Raw genomic sequence first — 26,925 nt, forward strand, 5'->3', positions numbered from 1 at the left:
TTGCAGTCTCCGAGAGTATCACAGTCAAAACCAGTGCCCTGCAAACTAGTAAGGTGACAAACCTGGATGTACTCAGACTGGAAGAGTCCCTGAAATAGGGCCCTGCAGTCTAGGAAAGCAGTCATAGACCTTCTGCCTAGGAGGGTCTCAAGGAGGGAGGCCTTGGAGCAAGAAGGCTGTCACTCCAGGTCCTGAATCCTAGAGAGGTGTGGGAGACAAAGCGCCTTATTATAGACTGCGCTCATGATCTAAGCTTATTGACCTGATACAGCATCGGTCCATATCAAAGTGCCTTTAAGTAGGACATTTAACCCACCTTTATATTTTCTGGGTATTAATCCCATTCTTTCATGTTAGGAGTGTCTCCAGGCCTTTTCCTCTGAAATTGAGAGGGTTTCAGAGTGGGTTCCCCCAACCAGACAGGAATGACACAGGCCTCAAACGTAGAAGTGTCTCAGAGCAAGGTCTCTCAGGTAGACTGGGGACGCGATGGGATTTTGGGGCGATGGATTCAGAGTTGCATATTGGGAGGATGTCAATAACAACCCCTCAGAATTGAATAGTCTTGGATAAAGGGCCCTTAAAAGTAGGATTCTGATGTTCCGCTGACGAGAAGGGCCTTAGGTCACGATTGCAAGTGACTAGGTACACTTTATACGGCACGGCACCCTATAATTACTGGGTGCAGTAAGCTCTGTTTCAGGGCATGCCCCCCCCCCCCCGTGGCCAGAATAGAAGGGTGTTGGGTTCTAAGACTTTAGATTTTGCTTTTGTGGAAAGTGACCTGAAATTATGGTTTGACCCAGTGGCGAGGTTCACCTCTAAGCATCATCCACCTTGTCATCCCATACTTAGTAAAATATGCTTGAACGTGTACAAATACTTACACAAACCTTTGCTCCGTTTCTGAGCAAGGCTCATCTGTTCGGTTTTGTTTTGCTCTACATACGACACCTCTGCTTTGTGTTGCAGCAAGACGCCATGAACCGCTACGGCGCCCTCACCTCTCAGCACAAGATCCTGAAGGTATGCAACATAAGACAAGTGCTCAGGTGAAGCCTAGGTGATGCTTATACTAAAGCATGTCAATTTGGCATTTGGAGGCATGCCTCTTAATTGAGGCAGCAGAACTGAGGGGAGGGTGGCTGGCATATATCTTTATCACTGACATTTTAATGACCCTGTGTATGTGTTAGACCATGGATGGGCTAGTGCAAGGGGGTGCACATGTTATTACCCAAGACCACAAATAGCCATATTAGGTAAGAGTGCACACCAGGGCTAGGCATCTTAGCCCAAGAAGATAGTCAGACATTGACCGCTATTTTCACAATGCGAAAAGTAAACCTCACAGACAAATGATCTAATATGCATATATATGAATTACACATGCATGTTTGATCGGGATATTTTATCAGTCAGACTAGCAGGGTAAGACCAAAAATATTGTATTTATTTTAAATATTGTTTTTAGTTACCCATGTCTGAGAGTTCTAGACAATATCTGTAACCTCATGTGATGTATCCTAACAAGAGACGTGGCAGAAATGGTACTCATTAGTGAGCATAATAAAATGAAAATATTATGAAATAGATTCAAGAACCACTCATAGTTGGTTTTATCACAATACTTTGTAGCTCTATTCTAACTAGACTTTGTTCTAATTCTTAGTCACGTGTCAGTAATGTTACACAAGGTTTTAAAAAAATACATTCTATCCAACACATACACAATCACACCTGCAGGTTCCTTGGAAATCGCAGGTGGACTGGTTTGACATTACTGACAAACATCCCAGGTTTTTAACATCTCATGACATTGGCTTGATCGATCCCTTGAGATGCCCTCTGGTCTTCCTGTTCCTTGACTTGAGATGTTTCACTCACATGAGCTACAAAGATGGCTATGGACAGATGCTGGCCTTCCGATCCTCTTTTAGCATCATCCAGAAGTATCTGTAGCATCTCATTGAGTCCTCAGAGCTCTCGCCTTTAGTTTAATAAACGAGGCCTTATGAAGCTCTTCAAGACCACTCCTGACAACACCTACCTGCATGTGATTGGCTTTAATGTTACCACAACTGGATTTCAATAAGGCTGATCTAAGTACTCCATTTGGATGTATCTGCAAATATATATTTTCATCTCGGACCGACGGAGACCTGTTAAATTTGATCTCTGGTCTCAGACCAGTTCACACCAGAAGGAATGACCTTTCATTCATCACCTTCCTGTATTGCACCTCACTCCTGAATAACATCCAATTGGACAACATCCAGAATTTTACATAGTTCTTTGTACTGGGGAATATTTTTGCACATGTGTTTTGGAAAGATAATTTCCAAAACATAGACTTAATTTCCCAGACTTTCACTACGTGTGGGTGTACTTGGGTGATAGCCAACACACTAACTTCCTAAATTACTTTGCATTCTAACACCTAAAACAAATATTCCCACAATGGCGTGTTACTGTGGTTGTTTAATGCACTCATCTAAGTAATGCACCAGCACCTGTATTAAATGTTAAAACTATGCATGAAGTGAAATGTTAATTCTGCAATAGCTTCTTCCTGCGATTATGAATATTACAAAGAGTTCAACTCAGCACGTCAGTAACGTAACACTCTGTGTCTGGGCACTTTTTCAAGTCCACAACCTCGAGTACGAGTGCCATTACTGGGATCTTAGTAGATAGTGGTGAGGGCTTTAATCGGGTAGGTAAGGTTTCTGAAGCAAACCTGCCTCATCTACAGTAACAAGTCTGAGCTTCTGCCTAAGGTGCTGATAGAGTGTTACGAAGCAGCATACAGCGTGACAAAATAACCTAGCTCTTGAAGATGAATCCAAGACTGTCCAGCAAAAAGTGTTATGAATTCAATTAATTATTTTTAGGTTGGCTAAAAGAACATATTAATATCAGTTAAATATCAGTTAAAGCATTGTATGCCAATCTGCATACTTGGGGTTGCTAGGAAACGCTTGAATATGATGATAATCTGAATAGAAGAAAGTAAGTCTATGGAGGGATAATTCCTTGACCCTCTTGACTACATGCAGGATAAGGGCCTCGGTTGACCATGTACTGAGCCACTGTAGTAGCCCGCCTACTATGTTTAAAGTTCTCCGCTGCTCAGATGGAGAATGTTTTTTTTTTTTAAAAACCTTTATTTTCAAAAGTCAGGGCACAGCTATTCAGCCGACAACCCGGAGGTTCGGCAGCATCGATATATAGAAACAGAGATGCGTCCCCAGTACCGTGAAAGGAGAAGTGCAAAGGTTCAATTTTAAGTAAACACAAAAACACACAACAAACCCCAGCAAGGCAAGAACACTGAAAGCCCATGGTGAAGCCCCCCAGGGGAGGCCGGACCCCACTCATCTACCAGTTACAGTACAGTGTAAAGAGGAAGAAGGGGGACAGCAGAGGCCAAAAAAGTCCATAAACCATACTGAGCTGGAAAGAAGGTTAGGAGGAAAGCTGTTCCTCGGGAGGATCCAGATCCGGGGCAAGACATATTCCCCCCCTGTATTGATTCCACCGCCCCCAGATGGCGTGCCACTTCCGGGGGCGGCCTCTAGCGCAATAGACCGTCTTCTCCCTTAACATACTCCAGTCCATATTTTCTTTCCACGCGGTCAATGTGGGGGGCCCCGCGGAGCCCCACAATCGCGCGATATCTCTCTTAGCGACCATGTTACCCAGAGTCACCCATTGGGTCTGTGCCTCATCGTGGTCAGTGGGCCCCCAGACATTCAGGAGGCAACACCGCGCTTCCGGCTGCATAGCAATGCCCGTCACCTCCCCCATCACTGCATGGACTCTCCTCCAGAATTCCGTGATGACACCACATTCCCAAATGATATGCAGGAAAGTACCCACCATACCACATCCCCTCCTGCATAGGCCGTCCTCCGAGAATCCCATGTGAACCAGCCTTGGCCCCGTCACATACACTCGATGCAGTATTTTAAGCTGCACCAGCCTCAGACGCGACGGGATCGCGACCTCCTTAGGAGAGGAAACAGCCGACTGCCAATCCTCATCATCCAACTCGAGGCCATCCCTAGTCCACTGGTCCCTCAGCCCCAGAAGCATGTCCGCCCGGACGTTGATCAGTTTCTTATAGATGAGCGAGATCGTGCTCTCGGGCATATGGCCATCAAGGACCCGGTCCTCCAAAGGAGAGGACTCAGGCACCTTCTCACCCTCTACGAGGACTGATCGGAGGGCGTGACGCACCTGAATATATCGGAAATACTCGGAGGGCCCCAGCTCATACTCCGTCTGCAACTCTTCAAAGGACTTCACCTTCCCCTTATTCAGCACATCTCCCACCCTGGAGATGCCGATCAGGTCCCATTTATCAAACCCTTTTGTGTGCCAAAGCCTTCCCAGTCTCTCCGATTCAAACAGCGGGGTAGCGAGGGTGAGCCTATCCTTCCAGCCCAGCGAGTCAGTTGCCATCTTCCACACCAGTGGGCCCCGTGAGGGACGAGTCTAGGGACCGCGAGTACAACGCCCTGTAGTAGTTACCACCACGCAGCAACCACCTGTCCATGGCATACCCAGGGCTGAGGGCAGGGCCATAAAACCCATGATTATTCGCGCTCAGCTGGGTGGCCCAATAGTACCGTCGGATGTCTGGGAGCGCAATGCCCCCGTCGTACCATGGAAGCGTCAACTTTGCAATAGCTATTCGCGGCCTTCGACCTCCCGAAAGTATTTGGCCGGAACCCAGTCCAAAGTATTCTGCAGTGCGTAGAGGAAGCGGGGAAGAGACATCATTTTAAACAGGGCCGCACGCCCAACGAGGGAGAGCGGCAGCCTCCGCCAGCCTTCAACATCCCGCCTCAGGCGTGCCAGGGGGGGGAGCAGGTTCTTCTCATATCGCACAGCAGAGTCCATGGAGATAAAAATCCCCAAATACACGAAGCCCTGCTGAGCGACCTGTATCGAACATGTTCTAGGGATCGGTGGAGCCTCGCCACTAAGAACATACAAATACGATTTACTCCAGTTGATAACAAGACCCGAGTTCCTACCAAAAGATGTGAGTACGTCACAGACCACTATAAGTGATTTCTTGGGTGAGGCAAGATACAGCAGGATATCATCGGCATAGAGCGAAATACGGTCCTCGTGTTCAGGCGACCATCTAAGGCCCCGTATATCCGGGTGCCAACGTATCCACGCAGCCAGCGGCTCAAGGGCGAGGGCGAACAACAAAGGCGACAGGGGACAACCCTGCCGAGTACCCCTCCCAAGCTGAAACGGAGTCGACGCCCGACCATTCACCACCACACTCGCAAGTGGCCCCTCATACAGCAACCTCACCCAGCTCACAAAACCGTGGCCAAAGCCGAACTTGGTCAGCACGGCCCACAAATATGCCCATTCCACCGTGTCAAAGGCCATCGTGGCGTCAAGAGACGCCACAATAGCTGGTTCACGCAGCGTGCCCGCCCTGGCGATTACACCATGAAGGCGCCGAAGATTTAACGCTGTGTTTCGGTGCGGGATGAAGCCGGATTGATCCGGGTGGACCAAGTCACCGAGTACCCTAATCAATCGGGTCGCCAGGATTTTAGCCAGAATTTTCGGCTCTGCGTTAAGAAGTGAGATAGGCCTATATGAGGCGCACTTATCTCGGGGTTTGCCCTCTTTGTGTATAACCACGATCGTCGCCAGTCGCTGGTCCAACGGGAGGGTCCCACTCCCCCGCGCCTCCACAAACATGGCGCGCAGGTGAGGGGCGACCCTATCCGGAAATAGCTTGTACAGGTCGACCGGCAAGCCGTTCGGTCCCGAGGCCTTGCCCGAGTTTAACGCGCGGATAGCCCCCGCTACCTCGTCAACCGTTATGTCACCATCTAGATCGTCCCTATCTATATCGGAGAGACAGGGCAACTCGATATCACGGAGGAGGTCACACGAGTCCTCGGGCGGCCTATCCGACACTGAGGCATAAACCCTACAGAAATAGTCCGAGAAACACTTTACAATCCTCTCAGGTTCCACAATCGCCTCTCCCCTCTCTCCCGTCAACTCTGGCACAACTCTATTGACCCGTTCTTTTTTGTCCAGCCAAGCCAGGAGTTTCCCTGCCTTGTCACCAACATCATACAAACGGCCCTGCTGTTCCCTACTGAGGGTCTTAGCGGCGTTCGTCACCAGGTCCTTATACTCAGCTTGCTTCAAGCAAAGCTCATGCAGTGAGGACTCTGTAACCTCCTCCTCCAGCGCTCCCTCCAGAGCCGCGATCTCCTCCTCAACCTGCAGAACCTCGCCATCTCTCCGCCGCTTGGCAGCTACTACTAGGGAGAGGGCTTCCCCTCGGAGCACGGTCTTAAATGCTTCCCACAGCGACACTGCCGAGTCCACGGATCCCTGATTGTCCTTGAAAAAATTATCTACTTTCTTTACCAGCGCGCTGCGCATCTTGGGGTCTCGGAAATACCACGGGTTGATAGGGGCCACCCTTCCTCCTCCCTCCCGACCTAGATCCAGCCGGATCCACACTGGCGAATGGTCAGATATACCACGCGCCATGTGCCTCGCCTCGGAGACCAATGAGGCATGCGCAGCCAGAGTGAGTAGGTAATCAATCCTGGAAAGACTACCATGTGCCCCGGAGTGGAACGTGTATTGGCTCTGTGTGGGGTGCCGGAGCCTCCAGCAGTCTATCAGGCCAAGCGTGTCTAGGAAGTCTGGAAGCCACTTCTGAGCCCCCCCTGTGTCTCTGGGCGGGTATCTATCCAGCAGGCCGGAGCCAACAGCGTTGAAATCACCTCCCACCACAAGCATACCCCCCGGGAGATCTAGCAGGGCCCTACCCAGATCTGTGAACGTGGAGGCCTGCAGGGCCGGCGGGACATAAACCGAAACTAAAACCAAAGTTCTTCCTTCCCACCGCCACCGCCACAAACCTCCCCCTATCATCAACAATGGTGGAGTCCACCTCAAATGGTAGCGAGGCTCTGACTAGGATGCCCACACCCCTGGACCCAGAGGAGAATCCCGAATGTGCTATGAATTTATAACCCTTCCTATTCAGAGTGTAGCACGTATTACCTATAAGATGCGTCTCCTGCAGCAGGGCAACATCCGGCATTGACCGTTTCAAGAATTGCAAAACAATCCCACGCTTAATGCGATCCCCCAAACCATTAACATTCCAGCTTATAACACTTAAACCCCTACCCCCCATCCTCAAACGTAAAGAGGCCCACCCCCCACCCGAAGAGCCACCATGGAACAGTCCTGGAAAGAATTACCATGCCTTGCAGAAATAAACCCCCCAACAACAAACCCAAAATCCCAGAAACCCCCCCCACCCTGCACCCCTGCTGCAGCTTACAAAGCCCCCCCAACTTGCAGTGTGCCTGTCGCCCTACAAAACCCAAAATCTACAAAAAGTACCCTAAGGGAGGAAAAGAGCACCCCTCGTCCTCCCGCAGCCCTCCGCATTGACTGCACTCTATTCAAGTCTTCAAATATAGCCAAATCGAGTCAGACCGGCTCCGAAAAATCAGCCCTGCCCATCCCGGCCACTGTCCCCATCCTCGGCAATGTCCTCCCCCGTCCGTCGCCGGGGCAAAGCGTCCAGCCATTCAGCGGCCATAACAGGAGAGTCAAAGAAGAATGTCCGATCTTCGTGCACCACACGTAATCTGGCAGGGAAGAGCATGGCATACTTCAGATCCCTCTCCCGGAGCCGCCTCTTCACCCCCAGAAAGCCCTGTCTCTGCCTCTGCACCTGCTGGGTGAAGTCCGGATAGAAATTCACCGACGCGTTCTGGAAGGGGACCGGGCCCGTCACCCTCGATGCTTGCAGGATAGCGTCCCGATCTCGAAAATGAAAGAGCCGAGCGACGATCGGCCTCGGTGGGGCACCCACCTTGGGCCCCCCACCCGGCACTCTATGGGCCCTTTCAACCGCAAAGAACTTTCCAAGACCCTTAGGCTGCAGATGATTAAGCACCAAGTCCTCGACAAGCAGGTCAACCGAAGCCTCATCCGAGGACTCCGGGACCCCGATAACGCGCACGTTGTTGCGCCTGGCCCGGCTCTCAAAGTCCTCCAGCCGGCGGGCGGCGAGATCACTCTCGGTCCTCAGCTTACGAACCTCGATCTGCAGTTCCGTAACATCATCGGTGAGGCCCGTGGTCTTGAGGTCCAGGGTCCTAACCCGTTCATTCGTTTTGCCCAAGTCCGCACGGATCAGGTTAACATCCACCAAGATGGCATCCACCTTATGCGCCAGGGCATCAAACTGTCTCCCAATCGAAGTCTGCATCCCTTCGAGCGCGCCCATGACATCCTGTAGTGAGAGCTCCGGGGCCAAAGGCGAGGCCGCCTTCTGGGTATCCGGCGACTGGCTCGACCCACTCGGTGATCCCTTCTGCAGAGCATAGCGGTCCATACTATTGACTTGGGTATAGGCTCCCCGCCTGGTAGACTTAGCCTTCAGCCGATCCACCTCTGCTTTGCCCGACATGGTTGATACCAAGCAGGTCGGTTCAGATAAGACGGGTCCCTCTCAATGAAAGGAATCAGGAGTGATCAGTTCTGCAGTGGGCCACCAGAGTAGCCTGCAGAGCGTCCATAGGGTAATAAAGCCACCAAGAGCTCTCCAGGGGCAGGGCTGACAAAGGGAGAGAAAGCGAAAGTGAAAGGACGGGGACCTCCGTCCGACAGTTCACACCTCGCCTGGCCGTTGTTGTTCAACTAGAAGTTGGGCATCCTGCCAACTCTAGCCCCTGGCATCCCCCGGAGATAGGCCGCAATCTTCCGCCAGGCATAAGTCCGGTTCCCGGTGGGCGATCCGACCGCGGGAAGCATCAATCGCCTCCCTGACAGGTCATCCACACGATGCCATGCATACCGACAGGATTAGAGACAGGATAGTCGACGGAGGGCGCGAGGGTCTCGGGAGCTCAGAGCTCACGCGGCCATCTTGGTCAAGCGCTAGGCTCCTCCTCAGATGGAGAATGTTAATGTGCTTTTGCTAACTCGGTTGGGGCACCTACAACAAAACGGTCTATTTCAGCCAAGCTGCCTTGTCACGGCTTGGATAACATTTTGTTTGTTTTCCATAAATAAATTCCCAATGGGATGGTTTGTTATCAGAAACAAAATGTGAATGTCTCTGAGACGCATGGAGTTAACTCCAAGCGCCTGCATGTCATTGTTGCTTTTTCCTATGTATGATCCCCATACCTTTAATACTAGTGATGGACTGGTGCCACAGCATCAAAAAGCCAGGCTACATAAGGCCACCCTTCCATTTTCGATAACCAGCGATCCTGTGGTGGGTTGACCACCGGCTCATGGTTTATGACCGTGCAGCGACCTTGGGTGCTGCTGTTGGGACCAAGAAGTTGTTAAGGCTATAAATGAGGGAGAGACAAAATGAGGTAGGTGCAAAGATCCTTACCCATTGTTGAAAGATGTCCTGTTGACTACCATTGAGTGGTTGCTCTCCGTATGGCCTAGGAATTTGTCCATTGCAGCCAGAGCTTGGGAGTCTTTTGGCCACACTTACATGCAGTTTAGCTTACCATTCCTCTCACAAACCTTTAGGAACAAAGACAAGTGTCACATACGCTAAAAACGACATCTACATAAGTTACACACATAAGTAAATTAGAGACTCACACATATCACAGACTTTTACCCTTAGTGAATCATGGATAATTAGGCAGTCGCTCACACCTTAGGCTTTTTCTTGCAAGCAGAATTTGGAATTTAAATTGGAAAGATCTTCCTTAAATTGGGCCTGGCAAGCAAGTTGTGGACAGTTAGGACATTAAAACCTGCAAGAACACCACTCATTTACCTACAAACTAGGAGTTTGGGGAGCTGTACGATATTGGCGGTTTTTAGATCCATGAAAACGAAGCAACATGACATGTAATGCATTTCATTTTGCTAAATTATATTAATAACTTCAGACACTTTATTTTTTAAGAACCAGATTTCTGTGTCACCCAAGTGGACTTATAAATAATAATATAATTTTCCATTCTAACTCTAATTCCGTAATGTATGGTTAACATGCATGCTCCATATGTGCTGCCTGCTAAATAAAGAGGCTGGCCCATTGAATTATCTGAAGCTTCAACATGCTTATCAAAGGAAGGCCACCTACTTGTTTCAGTGTTTTCTTCTTGCAGGGGTGGAGGGGAGGGCCTTTTCCCGTGCCTTAACCTCCACTTTCTGTCACGTTCAGAACCAGCATGAAGAAGTGAAGAAGCAGCTCCTGGACTTGCAAGTGCAGCATAACTCTCTAAAGCTGGAAAACCGGCGAGCGTTGGAGAGCCAAAACCAGAAATATGCACAGCAGCAGCTGGAGAATGAGAACCACGTGGTGATGCTGCTGGGTGAGTACAGGGAGGGAGCCATCTTGGGCAGACTTAGACTTAGGCTAAGGAGCCATGTGCTCCCCTGATCCTAAAACCCATACTCACACTCACACACTCATAATTGTGAGGCATGCGTGAATAAGTTGTGGATCCAAATATTTGCACCCTGATAGTGAAAGAGGGAGGCTAGTTTACTAAAATGAATCTCAAATGGAAATCCATATCATATGAGTGTTTCTATTTTTTTACTTGTGTTTCCCTTTGTAGGCTCGCTGTACTTCTTTAGAAGTAGTAATTTGGTACTAGCATATTTTAAATCTCTGATGTTTGTTGACACTCTTTGTGGGATGTTTATGCATGCAGCTAGCCATTCATCAACAGCATGGTTGGAAAGTAGTCTGCTTTTCCAACCCTCATTACCTGATCTTTCTCTTCCGCCTCACCCCTTTCGATTCATAATGGAGAGCGCAACCCAACACAGCAGGCTCCCCACTTGCCTATTATACCACGCAGCATTTTTGATATAGTGAATATGCCCTGGTAAGGGACCCTTCTTCTATGGCAATGGCATTAAAAAGGGATAATCATGTTTATTTTGTCTGATCAAACATGTCATTGAACCTCTGAAGATGTACAGAGTTGTTCTAAAAAGAACTACTTGTGTTCAATGCTCAAAATTGTAGTTGTTATTGTAACATTGCTTGGTTCAATTGATGTTTTAAAGCTGATTTTCCTTCATGCAAGTACATTCATTGCGTGCTCAAAGCGGTTTGCGCCCATGGCTCTTCATCATCGACCATGGCTAGGTATCTTGGAAGTTTAAGTAATGTGATAATATGAAGCCCATGGTGCAATGGTGTGCGCGGTGGAATCTGTCTAGGAGCATTTTGGTCACAATTTGCAGTGTTAGGTGTTGTGTTTCATGGCATTACACTGTGCACTGAAAAGCAATAGAATGTTGTTCAACTGAGTTTTCCAGACTTAATTGGACTCGTCAAGTGCTGCCCAGACATGGCAAAAAGTATAGAGCACTGGCTGTCACTCTCAGTATATTTGGCAGAAGTGGCTCCTGCAGGTGCTTTGACACATTTCCATGATTGTCCTTTCTCTCTCTTGCAAAGGAGACAAAGATAATCTGGTGGTCTTGATATCTGAGGGTTGTCTCAAGACAACCAAGGTGCAGTGACCACTACAGAATTCCCATTACACACTATGCCCTTTCTGCTAGAATGTCTTGAAGTACAGTCACTAACTGAGAAAGAGTTATATTTCTTAATGCATGCTCAAAGTACACTAGGACAAACTTCTAAATCTAGCTGGACACTAATTGTTGTTTTCTCCTGAACATTTAAAAAACAGCTGTTCTATGAATCTTCTCTGGGTTTGTTTTTTGGAGATGATGGATCCTGAGGGAGTGGAGATTGAAACAACTGTTCTGCAGCCATTTGAAAGGAACAGCTTAAAGCTTCATGAATTATTACCTTCCTAACTTCTAGGTGGCCAAGAAAACACTAAATTGGAAAGATAGGCATTTACAGATCTTTTCCACTTTTTCCCAGTTCCATGGCCTCTTCTCTTTATCCAGGTTTCCTCCAGTGTATGACACCCACAAAAGAAGGACAAAGAGATGGACCCTTGTCCAATGAGGAAATACATTAGGAAGAAAGATATGCCAGTAGTGCTGGCTTTACTCATATTATTGTCATGGAAAGATCATCAATTCAGCTCATGAACGTCAACGTAACAGCAGTCATGGCAACTTAAAATATAATTTGAGCCTCCCTTTCAATCATTTTCAAGCATCCTGTCACAAGAAATAATGTATGAGTGGAGGTATTTGGATAAGATACAGTGTTCCAGTTCATGTCCAAACTCAGTCATTTGGAGAAAGCAGATGCTGTCCTTGAAAGTGTATCCTCCACTAGCCTGATTAGACTTGAAGTTGGAGGGCATATAAAAAGCAGATGGAGTCACACCACCTTCCTGGGAAATCATCTTTATGGACCTAGAATTGACCTTTCGATACATTGCTTTTCGAATAGCAGACATTCTCATTAATTTTTATTTTAAACTAAAAGCTGTTCCCCATCCAAAAACATATATTCTCTAAATGAAGGAAAACCAATTAGCCACAACATTTCAGATCTGCTCAAGAATCAGTAAAGGAGTATAAATTTACCATACTCAGTGCTGAAATATATTGCTTCTCTTCCTCATAAGCCCCCACTGAGTATGCTTCAGAGAAAATGTTTGTGTAAGTCGAATAATTTGCAGAAAGTGTGGAAAAAAATAGTTTCAGATGTTTCACAAGGACAAAATGCAAAGGGCTGCTCTGTAGTGTACATTGTCAAACCAGTGCAACCAAATAGAGGACCCAGGAACTTCTGAAAATGATTAACATTGCTTTAAACCAGCAGAAAGAAGGTTTACTCATGAGTGATTCTGGTCCAGGAGGCACTAGGGTGATTCTTTGTGCTCTTCAACCTCAAAATGTTCCACCTGATTGTGCAGACTGTATTTCACGATGGAGACTTTACAGCAACTTAAATTGCTGTTTATTTTGTTTTTTGGAGGGGGGAGGAGAAATTTTGATTTCCCCTAGACTTAGAGGATGTCTCTGTGCATATGCCCACAAGAAATGATTACTAAATATTTCCACGTTTTAGCATCCATGGACATTTGAATCAAACGTTTTTGCAAACATTGTGGCACTTCTGATGTGGCTACTTCATGTCAGGGGAATCGATGCCCAACCACATCTAGACAACTGCATAGCATATTCAGACACCATTGCATGGACGGAAACATTTACAAGTGAGGTGTGTGATGTGTTATGTTATTGAGGTTTGTAGCGTGCACAGCTACTCTGAGTGTCCCGGCGCAAGCCCAAGAGAGGAAGAGCAGAGCATAAACTCAGCCAAAAGGAGAGAAAGCCAGTTAGAGAACTTTTGAGTCTCTTTCTAAATTGCTTGGGATCCTGCAAACTGCGTAAGTCAAATGGGAGTGTGTTCCTAGCCACAGCAGCCATGTAGGCCAGGGAACTGCCACCTGTCCTTTTAAGGCGGAATCTTGGGGATGTGTTGGGAATCCGTGGGTTTCTGTTTTACAGAGAGAAACCCCACATGAACCCATGTAATGATGTATAACTCATTGGGCCTACTTCAGATGGACATGTAACTAGTTTTCCGTCCGGGTATTTGGCCATTCTGATGCATGCAGCAGCAGCTATCGCACCGCCTTCAAAAGCACTCTGCTGCAGCCATTGAATGGTGTCTTGTTCAAGAAGACATTGTTAGTTGCCCAGTTTGTTCTTTCCACTTGATATTGAATCATTGACAGATGGGAGTTTGTGTAGCTCTGTTATTTGCTTCATTAATTGTCATGCCTTGGGCCAGACTTCACCTGTTGTCTTTAGTGAGACACACCTCCAACACTAGAGTCTGGACTCTCAGCTCTTTGATGCAGTGATGCTGGGTTCTCTTAAAAGCCAACAGACTTTAAAATGATTTGTAGTACCAGGGCAACTGGTCAAAGGGGTTCCACTGAGTCTTCCAGCTCCATTGATTCTGACATTGTACTCCTTGGGTCTCATGTGGTGTGAGGGGGAGCTTGGAGGATGCATCATGAAGGGAAACACCAAGTCCTGAGCCCTCTGAGATTGAGCAGTCCACATCTGTTCCTGGGCAGAACTGATCAGTCATTCTCTAGTCCCCTTCTGTTACTCCTTGTCTTTTTCAATATTTGACAAATAATGCAAAAGTTACCTCCTCTTTTCAGAGATGTAGATTTCTGGCATTGCTCTTGATTCCGGAGGTTCTGTGAAATATCAGGAGGGAAAATACCTCGCTTATTCTGATAGATTTGTGAGGGATGTGAATGGACTGATTATAGCTCTGAAAGAAAAAGCAATAAGAAGACCACTTTCACTGGCTAACTGATGCTCGAATCTATAGGCCTGGGGCTCCAACATGTAGGTGTGCCTAGTAGTTTAAACAGAGCTGAATGGGTGCCTACATGGTCCCCCAACATCAAAACCTGTAGTCATTGTTGCATGACAATCTAAACTTGGCGCTGGGTTGGTGGGATGCAGCCATGTAATTATGACCTGTATCAGATACTCCTATTTCTGTATAGGGTCTTTGATCTGGGCCAGTCTCCTCTAGGCTGAATGTGCAGTGGTGTTCTATCAAAGACATTAGGGAAGCCTAGCATGCACTTGGTTAGGGGAAATTATTTGCCACCCGCCCTCCGACGGGTTGCCATTGTCCTGCCTGGTAAATAATGGTTTTCGTTCCATACTAGGACCTGACCTGTGTGTTCTCTGCATCATAGGAGCCTCTGTTTGAACTTTTGAGGAGATTTATTTAACGTTACTCATTATTAAGGCACTTTGTTCCAATTTATTCAAAAAACGCAGACAAGATTAGGAAAATGTGGATTTTATGGGCTAGAGACTCCTACTTCAGAATATTCCTTGAGAGACAACCTCCAAATATTCCCATTGAGATTGGTTTTGAGGAATTGTGAGAAAGTGCCATCTTTCTTGCATGTTATGCCCCCACTTTTTGCTGAATTGCTGACTGTACTTTCACTAGGTGTGCCCTGGACTCCTGCCAAGCAGGTGTCCAGGGCCTATGTTCCTTCCCTAAAACACAAATTGGCAAACCCTGGGCACATGTCAGCCCCTGGTAAATGATACCCTAGGTACCCAGGGCCTTGTGACCAGGGAAGGCCTCTAAGGGCACTTATTGTGCCACCCTTAGAGGCCCTGTACCCTAACACAAACACACTGCCCTTGCAGGCTGAGTGTCTGGGTACAAGACAAAACAAAGAGTCGACATGGCACACATCCCTGTGTGCCATGCCCACAACCTACTCTGCCCTGGCATACATCAGCCACCCCTCTAGCTGGGTGCCCTATGCCAGTAGTGTGGGCACAGGAGCATGATCCCTGTGCCCCTACAGTACCCAGGTCCATTCCTGGGCACTGTAAGTGCAGTGCTGCCACTTAAGAGTATATGATGCTGGGAGCTCGTCAAACACGAACTCCACAGCACCATAATGGCAACACTGAAGACTGAGAAGCTTGGTATCAAACTTCTCAGCACATTAAACCCGCACTGATGCCAGTGTGGGATTTAATGTACGAAGCACTACAGAGGGCATCTTAAGAGATGCCCCCTGAAACCTAACGTACAATCCACTTCTTGTCTAAGAGTCTGCCTAGGCTGCCACACAGCAGACATTTTGCTGGACCCCTGGGTGGAGAGACCCCGCTCTCCTGCGCCTGCAACAATGCCCATCCTGGGCGAGGTGCTAGGTCTCCTCCCCCAGGATGGGCAGGGGGAAGCTTCAAAGGCATGCCGCCTTTGTGAGCTTCTCTAGGCCACTTGCTGTACTCAGCAACAGGCCCCTACCGGCTCTGACCCCCACTCTGGCGGGAAGACTGGCCGGAAACCCCAAGTAAGGACTAGGGATGTGCCAGCCTCTGCCAACCCCACCCCTCAGGTGGGAGAGGCGAGGTGAAGCACATCTCCGGGCTCTCGCCATCTTGAAGATGGGAAGTCCTGCCCAATCAGAACTAGGCTACTGTCCCCCTCCCACAGGAGAGTGGCAGGATAGGGGGTGTACCCACCCCAGGGCAGGGACCTATTGGTCCCTGCCCTTTACCTACCTGTAACGCCCCTAAATCTAGTAAGAACAAGAAGAAAGAAGACCTGCCGTGCAGCTGCTAAGAAGAGGAAGACACCAACTGCTTTGGCCCCAGCCCTACCGGCCTGTCGACCCTCGAACCTGCTTCTGCTACATCCCGGCACCTCCTGTGGCCAGCAACCTCACAAACCCCGGAGGACCTGGCTACCTTGTGACTCTGAGCATCTGGGACTCCCATGAGCCGTGGCTCTGCTCAAAGCAAGTATCTAACCCCTGGCATCAGCCCGGAACCGCAAACCCTGCACACTCTGCACCCGCCAAGCCTGACAAAGACCCCGAGGACGTCCCCCTGGTGACTGTGACCCTGAATCCGGCACCCAAGGACCCACCTCGACGCTCCTGACGACGCCTGCAGCCTCAGAACCAGGGCCCCCCCAACCGCGATCAACAGAGGGTAAGATTTCCCGACACCAAAAGGCACCCCGGCACCCTGCGGCCCCCTGTGCCCGACTCCTGGGTACCTACCTATCCTCCAACTACCCAACTTACCTCTCGAAGTGGTGGTGGCACCTGAAGAATCTTCGTCCCCGAGTTTGCAGCCTTTGTTCGTCCTTGAGCTTCTCCTTAGCAATCCATTGAGCGCCCGAAGGCTCAAAAGCACCCTTCACCCAGCCGCCCGAGTGGCCCTGGCAGTGTAACTTCTACTCCTACCTACTTCCCCATTTGCCCTGAGCAAGTGACCAGGAGCCCAGCTCCCACAGCCACGTGGCCTGCTAATCAGCAGCCACCAACCAAGGGCCCCCTGCCTCCCATAGGATAACATTGGGCCTAACCCACTCTGCCCCCGGCCGCCCCAGTGCCGCTGAGGGTGTAACAGCTGTACTTACCTGACCCTGGGAGACCCCGGAGTCTGTGCCCAGAATCGTAACTCTGCCGCCAGTCGAGTACTTACCCAAAAGCCGATAACTCACTTTTCTTTCATAGGGTTACATTGACTGGTTTCTTCTGCAATTTCTTTTAAGTGTGGAGTTTCCAAAACTTAAAATAATCACCTAAAATCAACCGAGTAACAAAAACGGAAACACTCACCTGATATTAGGAGAGATCCCAGTGCTGGATCTTGGTGCCCAGCACTGACCCTGAAAAGTACTCACAGCCGTACTTACCACTAACCCAATTTTCTTCCATAGGAAATCATTGACTGTTTTTCTGTGAAATTTCTTCTGTGTCGATTTTTGCAAACTACAAATATTCTTTAAAAATCGATACCAACTCTGAAAACGTAATTACTTACAGGTTTTAGATAGAGGTCCCAGAACTGAGCCTAGGAGCCCAGCTCTGGATTACAAAAGTAACGAGAACATACTTTACCCGTAACTTGAATTATCTTCCATAGGGAACCATTGACTGTTTTTCTATGAAATTACTTCTGTCGATTTTGCAAACTTATAAATATTCCTTAAAAATCGCCTGTATAACTTAAACGCAGTTTCTCAGCTGCTTACAGGTGGTACACTAGTGCTGCATCCAGGATCCAATACTGACCTAGAAAAAGTAACCATAACCCCACTTACCTGCTAAGTGAATTTCCTTCCATAGGATAACATTGGTAATTTGATCAGAAAAAGTTTCCAAGTGTCAACTTTTAAAATAGCAAAATATTGCTTTAAAATCACAACAGTAACTAAACCGAATTTACTCACTTGTTTCCAAGAACTGTCCCAGGACTGAATCTAGGATCCAGTCCTGGAGTTAGAAAAGTAATCCTGAAAGTAATTAATTGCATAGAACTTAAAGTTCCCATTGACCTCAAAGTATTATTGTGTTTGACATTGTGTTGCCTATTGCAACAAACTGTAACTATTACCTACCAAAGTCAATTGCATATTGAAAAAGTATTTAACTAAAGCATCTCATTCTGAGAAAGTATATTTTAATACCTATTGATGGTTCTAAAATAAAACAACCATATATTGTTATACAAACCTTTGGCCTAGAGTTCAGTTCTTGAGTGTGTGAGACCATTTGCTGGCTGAGTGTGTACAACAAATGCTTTAGACTGTCCTCTGATACTGCCTTACTGCTCGACCAAGCTACCACTTTAGAGAGTAAGGTTATATCTAACGTTAGCCTCTGCCAAACCTCTGGGGACTGTGGACTCTATACACACTGTCCCTATTTGGGAAAAGTATATATAGAGCCACTTTCTCACAGGAATGGGTTGGGGTGGGTGGGGGGGTTCAAAAGGCCGCTTTGTTTCCATGGGCATTAGGAAATTGTTTTTTCTCCAGAAATGTGCTGTGCAGAGGAGCATTGTCTACACCATTTGGATTTCCGGAGAGCAGTAGTGATCCATGTTCAGCTCACTCTTTGGATGCAATGTAGTGATGGTCTCTTTGTAAAGTGTGGGCCGGCTATGTTGAGCCTGAAGCATGGCCCAGTCTCATAAAGCAGATGGTTTAGGTCCACAATTTCAATAGCTTATGTGCTGGAGGCGACATTTGTCCCATAACAACCCGGGACTGTCCAACTAAAGATTGGGCAGCATCCTTAACGTATTTTCAAATAAACCCTGTTTATGAAATCTGGGAAGCAGCCTCTTGGCCTGTTCATCCACTTCACTGTCTCACTACATAGAGGAGGTCTGTGATTTGTCTGCATTGCACTTTGAATGTAGGACAGTTGCTGCCATAGCAACAGGGAAATCATTGGTCTGCTCTTGAATAAACATGAGTGTTTTTCTTTGTAAAAAATGTATGTGGTTTATTGGTAGAAAGCAGGAGCAGTCGAGTTGGGTATATCTTCATTATATGCTGGGGTGAGGAAGAGGCGGAGAAGATAATGCACTGATTACTTGGCTGCAATCTTTTTACTAATAGTCCATCTTCGTCATCTCACTCTTTAAATCTGTCCTCCCACTGATGGAGACCTATGAATTCCTTTGTAGGGGGTAGGGAAGGGCAGAGCCCTATCTTGGACACTACTGTACAATGTAGGGTCTGTTCCACACACAAACAAACCTTTGCGGTGTAGAAGGCAAGGAGAGGCCTGTCTCATGATTTTGGGCGTCTCATTTTGTAAGTACTGTAACCAGGAACATGAAATGGGGGTAATGATACTGCAGGTAAACCAAGCATTTCCTTCCAGATCTCTGTCCACCATTTTTTAAATTTTTTTTTTTAAAACATGTTTTTATTGCAGAATTATGAACAAAGCATCCATTAATTCAACCTGTACACGCGTGTTGTCTCAAATCACATCCAGCGTTATAACAATGCACACAGCCATTCAGCCCACATTTTGGGGGCCGGGCGGCGTACTAGGACAGTGACTCAGAGTATCATGGCGATCACCTCATAGAGATGCCAGGTCCACAACCTATTATAGTATATGCATTTATACCCATCAAACACCCTCCCCCCCAAAAAAACAAAAAAAATAAAAATAAAAAACCGCCAGACAGAATCCAACCACTCAGAGTGGTTGGCACTAATATTGTCCGTGTCCACAGCCTCCGTCCACCCCAACGCCCTCCCATAATAGCAGTGCCTAAGGCCTATCAGTCATCACCTTCTAGGTAGATCTCAGTCCACCATGTATACTCTTGTATTAAACCACCCCTCTTGGCCTGGGTGCTATGTCTACCCTTACAGCAAACCACCACCCCACTTGGCTGGGTGCTATTATCTTTTTGCCATCAGCAAATGCTCTTGCTTCCAGTCACAATGAAATTATGTTTTGACTTAATAATCAGATGCTGTTTAGAAGATCCTGGACAGTTCGTAATGGGTCCGCTTTCAAACGAGCAAACCCATGTTTAGTTCCCCCGCTTCCTCCACTTTAACAGATTGAGTGAGCTAGAGCCAATCATTTTATCCTTCCGCACCTCATTTCTCTTATTTGCTCACAATGATAGCGCTTAGAAAGGAGCAGATTGAATTTTTAGAGGGATGTTAACATTTATAAGAAAGGGTTTGAGCTGATGTGAGAAGTTGTTTTGGGGTATCCCGTAACAATCTTTGCTCAGGTGCCAGAATGTTTTGAGATCATGTCGCTCCCAAAGTTGTTGAATTGAACTTTGCTTTTCCCTCCTTCTCTGACAGATACTATATCGAAACTAAGGGATGAAAGTAAGCTTATTCGCAAGGCGCATCAAGAGGTCCACTCTCAGCTGCTTATAGCGCAGGTAAGCCGTGGCCTGCAGGTAAAAGCACATATCTGCACAAGCTGGTGTATCTTTGGGACTTCAGGAACTAGCAGCCCTTTGTTGACTTTGCAATAAAGGTTTCTTGTACCAGCCAAATCTGAGATTTGTAGGTCTGACCAAGGGCTTGGGCTAGTTCTATGCAAACCTGGTCTGACCGGTCATACGAGGATGTTCCGTCTCTTTAATGTCAAAATGACCACCTTCCAACATGGCACCTTCCAGCTGGGAACTTCGAACTATACCTTCTTTGAAGGTATGGTAAAATATCCATGGAACAGTCGCTAAAAAAATTCTGCCTGGCGTCGTCAGAACTTGAGACTATATTTTGCTGCAAGTACTAGCGGGAGTCCAAGATACGAATGATAAAGACTAAAGCCCCTTGTTGCAGATATTGTGACTCGTGTGTTACCACGTTACTGTTTGATCTCAATGTAAATAAGTCATGTTCATTTTTAAAAAGATATAACTTTGACTGAGCTGCCCAGTAATTGTACGTTTTGATTGTTTAAAGTGTATCCGAGTTTCAAACTCTAAATTAGGTTCTAAGGGTGAACTTTGGCTGCTGAGTTTTATCCCAGGATTAGCCTCTTGACATTTCAGTGAGTTGCACCATAGAACCCCACCCTTAGGCTGGTAGAGGGAACAGGCGATGCTGGTCACACGTGTTTCCTAGTACGTTGGGAGTCCCCTAGGATCCATGGAACAATAACTGGCGCTAAACGCTTCAGTAGGGCAGCCTAGTTCTTATTTTAGAAGGGCGGGAGCGTTTTTCACCTGCCAACAGCTAAAAGAAAGAAAAACAAGGATTTAAAAACTGGTAATGTATTCTTACTTTGGCGACCTTCCACGCGCTTTGGCATGTAGAACACAAGCTCTTTGCTCTCCACATCACTTCCTAAGGCGCTCTGTGCACTTTGGCTCAGTTTCCTGAAGTTCGGCCTGAAACAATTTCTTCCCAATTCGAATTTTGTTTTGAAGTGCAGATGCAAAGATGGTATGTCTGGCTCTGCCAATGATTGTTTCATTTGCAATAGTTTAGTATTCTATTTATCGTTTCAAGAAAGTAACACGTTGTGCATTTTGGTGTGGTATGCTAGTGGTAAATTATAACCAAAATCATTTTAAGATGTCTGGGAGGCTACCGGTTCCCTGTGAAGTAAAGGAAAAAAAAAAAAGGAATTAAAACCAAAAAAGGATAAAATAATTTCTTTGACACTTTGGTTCTCCAGTCCAAGGCACTGAATTAGGCTACTTTTGTGGCCGATGTGCACATTGTAGACAGGAAAAAATTAGTCACTTAAGTGAGGGAAGCCAATGGTTGAAGTGCGCTGACCCATTGGTTTGTTGTAAGCTGGGGTGGGCTGAAGCAAAATGTGATTGATATTAAACCAGACCAATGGGTGAAGACGGATGACTGAAAGTCCCTCTATGTACGTATGTTTATCTATGTATTTCTTAAGAAATGTTTCATGGCAATACAAAAGGTCTTGGGTGACAACAGACCCAACATGCATTGGCAAAGCCAACAGGTCGCGGCAATGCCTGAGCTATTATCCTTGTCGTTGTGAATGTCTTATAGCCATGTTGTCTAGCAGCACATCTGCTGTTCAGCCTGGCAGAACAAATGCATAAAAAAATTCAGTTGAAGGCTTACTCGGGGCAAAAGCTAAAAATGCTCTTTTCAGGTGAGGTTAGCATAACTGTTATTCCTTTAAAATCAAATGTATTTATTTTTGATGAACACTAACATTCACCTCTGAACTATGGGCAAAAACTTGTCACTTGTTAGACAAATAAATCCTCTACAGGATCTTTGTTTGATGACCTCGTTAAGAAGAAATCCCTGCCCTTTATCTCAGCCATTCATCCTTCCACGTTTGATAGAATGAGTACCAGTGAGTTGGGTAACAAATATTCATTTCCTCTCAGTAGCACTAGGAGACCTCCTCTGGAGTGAATGAGCGCCCTACAAATACACCTATTATGTTGTGTCACACCGTAGCAGTCGGACACCAGGGAGATGATGTAAAGCTTAAAGTTTTAGTCACAAGTCATGCAGGCATGGTGATTATCCAGTTGGCAATAGATATCTTGCCCGATGTTGAAAGGACAGTGACATCTGCAGTGTCCTCCCATTGGGGTACGTCTGGTCCCTCAGCAGAGGCAAGATTTACACACATTCTGAAGCGAGAGCTCTCTCAACGTTTATGTCAGATCCTTAGATTACAAAAGCTGGAGTCCGTAGAAACATGCAAACAGCACTAGTTAAAAAGAGGATTTTCAAATACTTTTAACTGTTAAAATAGTAGCAAAAAATCTCTCATACCATAGTTGTCCTCCCATCTCTTTAGACTTCCGGTCCAGAAACAAACTGAGCCGAGCCCCCACAACGGCATAGTCACTTCTGTCCTGCACCAGAGGGATTTTGCTGAAGCTGCTTCTGCTGAGGCCGGGACTCATAATGGAATGTGGCCCCCGACCACGAAAGGGCTGAGAAGGCAAAGACCCCTGAAACCCTTGCTTGTGAAAAAAGGATTTCTTCTTAGGCACGGACTGAAAGGGCTTCAACATCTTCTCCTCCTCCGCAGAGCTCTGAACCATTGCATTCAAAGCGTCCCCAAAGAGACGGGGACCCTCAAAAGGCAGCTTATGGACCAAAGTCTTCAGTGCAGCCTCAAGACGCCACGGTTTGGTCCAGAGAGACCTCCTTCCAGCCACCGCCACCCCGGCAGCTGAGATGGCCCACAAGGAATCAAAAATCACATCCGAGAGGAATTGCCCCAAGACCTCCATCTGAGCCAAAACAGGAGTAGGGTCACCCTGATCCTGAAGATAGTCAAACAACTTCTCAAAATCCTTCCGAAGGACCTGTGAGGCTTAGTCCGTATAAGTGCTAGCACGCACACCAAATGAGAAGCAGCGTAAGAACGATTGAGAGCAGACTCCACCGCCGGATCAGTCAGGGAAACCTCCTCAGAAGACCAAGAGGAAAAGAATTGACTTCGGGAATCCCAGGAAACTGGGTGTCAAAGTCCGCTGCTTAACCACCTCAAGTCATTCCTTAGTCAGTATATCCTTAAGGACATCATGGAAGGGAAGGTCATCCACCACAGAGGAACTATACTGGGCGTAAAACCCCTCATCAGACAAAGACTTAGTGTCAAAACCAAGCACCTCCCGAATATGTACCAGCATGTCCGAAAAAACCTTGCCATGGATTTACCTTCCCTTTGGAGAATTTGGCCATGTCCTCCTCATCATCCTTAGACCTCTTCGCCGCAGGCTCCAACAGCACAGACTGGACAGCTGAATTTATCAATTCCTGCAAAACAGCCGTCGAAATCTCCAAAACATCATCCTCCTGCAGATCCTGGACATTATGCTGCTTTGAAACCACCTTCACAGGCACAGGAGAAGAAGCCCCCTCACTCATGGTGAGCAAACAGGAGTAACCTCACCGGAACTCGCAATACACAAAAATGAAGTGCCCAGCAACCTCCAGTAAATACTGCCCCCAAGCACCAAGTCTCGTAACATGAGACTTGAAATGCAACATAAAAGGGCAGACCTGTAGTCTCTACCCACAGCCACACATTGAAAATATGGCCGCGGGGGCCGGAGGCTGCACTAAACCACCAGTGCCGGAACGACCCGGGGCCAGGACATCAGGAGAGCTCTCCGCCCCAGCCCAGCACATGCGCGGGGAGCGTTCTGACTCCAGAACAGGAGCGTGGCCGATCAGAGCGGCCGCCCCGGGGGAAATGAACATCAAATGCACATTAGCATAAACAAAGCGCGCATTACAAACACTCACGGCCCCGCAACCAATCCAGGAAACACCGGAAACAGAGACAGGAACCTTGAGCACCAGCTTTCCGACCGCCGTCGGGAGCAGAAAAAATACAGGCATGTCGGTGGGTGGGAGGGGTTTATGTAAGTTTAACCTTTTGGTTTTTCTCGCATTTTGATTGGCTGGGTGGAGGCAGGACTGCCTCACGTGGTAAGGACTGGGACGGGGAGGACCCATGAGGGGGTAATAGGCTGTAGAGCGGCAGGTGGTCGGCTAGTGAGAGGACAGTCGCGGGGCTGCTGTAACAGAATTGAATGCTTGCTAGGGCCAGTTTTCTCTAAAACAAGAAATATTCCTTTACAGGCAGGGCCAGATATAACTTTAGATGAAGCCAGATTCTTCACAAACAAGGGCAAAGTCATCTGTTTGCATGGGCAGACTCCTTCCCTGGTAACTCCCTCTAGGGAGTGACCGAATTCTCTATAGTAGGGTAGCTTCTTCTACGTATCGGAGGATATTCCCCTTGAGGCATAGACCAGCTCTGCACAGATCACGCTGATTTCACGTTGTATATAACCAAGTACAGACCGGTTCACTTTATTGGTCAGTGCTGTAGAGAGCCACCCGGGCTCTCTTCGACATTGTATCGTTACTACAGGCATCCACACACCCCTCGGGGCGGGCTCGTCCCGAGGGTATAAATAAATGTGGGGAAGACCGCACGTGGTCTTCATGTCCCCAGTAATCCTTACTGCGTGTCCGTGTCCTTTACTTGGCAAGCCCAACTAACTGCGACCTTAGCCTGCCGCGCTACACTGGCGACGAGGCCGGTCGAGCCTGGCGTGCTACCATCGGCCTGCGCGGGGTGCGTGCGGAGCTCACCAGCATTGCTGCTGCTCTGCCCGGCGACGTCCTGAGCCCTGTGAGCTCTGTGAGGGTGAGTGGCTGCCTGGCCTCCTCGGCGCTCCGATCCCGCTCCGAGGCCCTCTGACGGATCCTCCTCGTGCTGGCCCGGTGTGCTTTAGACGATCGAGGGAAAGGGGGCCTTGTCAGGGCTGTCTTGTCTCCTGCCTAAAAAAACAAACAAAAAAAAAAAACAAACGACGAACTGTGCTGAAGGCTGCGGAGTGCAGCATCAAGCAGGGAGAGGAGATCAGGAGCAACAAGCACTGGTAAAACCAATGCCAACAAGCACTGCTAAAACCAATAGCCACGAGGTCCCATAAACAAGCCTTGGCGGAGCCTCAGCTCTACGGGAGAGTGACCAGACTGGGCCAGCAAGCACTGGCGAAACCTACAGGCCCCACCAGTACCCTCACGTGATGTCTTCGGGACAGGCGGCTGGCGCAGGAGCGCCACAGGCTGGAGGGTCCAACGCAGGTGCGGGCAACAACCCGCCACCGGTGGTCACCCACAATGCCGTAGCGCCCCTACCACCGTTCACCGAAATCGCACACCCAGCCACCGCCGCCCAGCGATGGAAAGCATGGGTGGGGCGGCTGAACCACTACTTTCGAGGGACCCGAGAAACAGATGGGGCAGTGAAGCGGTCGCTACTGATCTATTATGGAGGGGCTGAGCTATGATTTGTTCGACACGCTTCCCAACACTGGGAACGACGACGATTATGACGCAGCCATGGCTGCGCTGAACAGTCATTTTGATCCCCAACTGAACCCGGATTTCGAAAAGTTCAAATTCCGGAGGGCGTGGCAAACGGACACCGAAACAGTAGATATGTTCTACGCGCGGCTGCGTCGGCTGGCCAGCACGTGCCCCTTCACAGACCATAGAGTGGAAATCAGGGATCAGATTATACTGGGCTGTCGCTCCAAACTCCTACGGAAGCTGATTCTTCGGCAGCCAGGGATCTCGCTGGATGAAATCCTAGTACTAGCACGGTCTCACGAGCTGTCAGATGCCAGGGCCTTCACATGCCCGTGGCCGCAGGGCCGGGAGTCAAGAGCGTACCCATCAAAGAAGAAAAGGTGGAAGCGATACAGAGGTGGCCGGCCGCGCCTCGCCCAGTGCCCAAACCGGTGACAGGGGGCCCGTGCGGATACTGCGGGGATGTCCATCCCGCGACGGCTGTCTGCGGAGCCAAAGGCAAGGCATGCTCCCGCTGCGGAAGAATGAATCATTACGCCCGAGTATGCTGGGGTGGGCGTTTAAGACAACCATCCTCGAGACCTAGGTTCGGACCCCAGCAAGTGCGCCAGGTCTCGCAAGAAGACCCGCCGCCAGGTGACGACCGTCGGCCACAGTCGCGGGCCCCGATTAACGAAGACGAGGATGAGGAGGTCTTCGTACTCTCGTACGTCAGCAGAACAGGATCCCGGCGGAGGCCGCCGCCCATGTGTTCCGTCTCCATGGGGGGCACTGAGGTCCAAGCTCTCATCGACACGGGGGCGTCGGTCAATGTGATGGACTCCGACCAATATGACCGTCTGTCGCCAAGACCCTCCTTGACGCCGTCCAAGGCGCTGATCTACACCTATGGAGGGACGTCATCAGTGCCACCATCGCTAGCGGGGGTTACTCGACTCAGACCCAATTTCATGTCACAGAAGGCAAGAAAGGGACGCTGCTTAGCTGTCACACCGCCGAGGACCTTGGGCTCGTGTTTTTTGCGAACCAGGTGCACGACTCCCACGCCGAGGACATACTCCGGGAGTTCCCAACCCTCTTCACCGGCCTGGGAAAGCTGAAAGGCAAGAAGTTCAAGCTACACATCGACACGTCCGTGCGACCGGTGGCCCTCAGACATCGGAGGGTGCCATTCAACCTGCGCCCGCAAGTGGAGGAGGAGTTGCGGAAGCTCGAAGAGCTGGGGGTCATTGAAAAAGTCTCCGGCCCCACGCCCTGGGTGTCCCCGCTGGTCGTGGCGCCCAAACCCAAGCAGCCAGGGG

The 26,925-nt window shown here is 48.4% G+C and overlaps 1 protein-coding gene and 1 long non-coding RNA gene across 6 annotated transcripts in view; one reads left to right on the forward strand and one right to left on the reverse strand.

The window, feature by feature from the left end:
• The window catches only part of LOC146868226 (uncharacterized), a 463,829-nt gene that overhangs the window by 214,078 nt on the left and 222,826 nt on the right, over positions 1-26,925 (forward strand). For 2 of the 4 annotated variants that reach the window (XM_085609528.1, XM_085609525.1), the window contains exons 4-6: positions 973-1,026; positions 10,235-10,385; positions 20,123-20,205. In XM_085609528.1, coding sequence (XP_085465654.1) covers positions 973-1,026; positions 10,235-10,385; positions 20,123-20,205 — 288 coding nt within the window. The remainder of the gene's footprint in view (positions 1-972; positions 1,027-10,234; positions 10,386-20,122; positions 20,206-26,925) is intronic. The other 2 variants (XM_085609530.1, XM_085609529.1) reach the window with 1 other exon arrangement.
• The window catches only part of LOC146868227 (uncharacterized), a 342,604-nt gene that overhangs the window by 11,411 nt on the left and 304,268 nt on the right, over positions 1-26,925 (reverse strand). For both annotated transcript variants that reach the window (XR_014962844.1, XR_014962843.1), the window contains one exon: positions 9,440-9,579. This is a non-coding gene — a long non-coding RNA (uncharacterized LOC146868227). The remainder of the gene's footprint in view (positions 1-9,439; positions 9,580-26,925) is intronic.

The sequence above is a fragment of the Triturus cristatus genome, chromosome 1_2, assembly GCF_964204655.1.
Source record: "Triturus cristatus chromosome 1_2, aTriCri1.1, whole genome shotgun sequence".
Taxonomy (NCBI): Eukaryota; Metazoa; Chordata; class Amphibia; order Caudata; family Salamandridae; genus Triturus; species Triturus cristatus.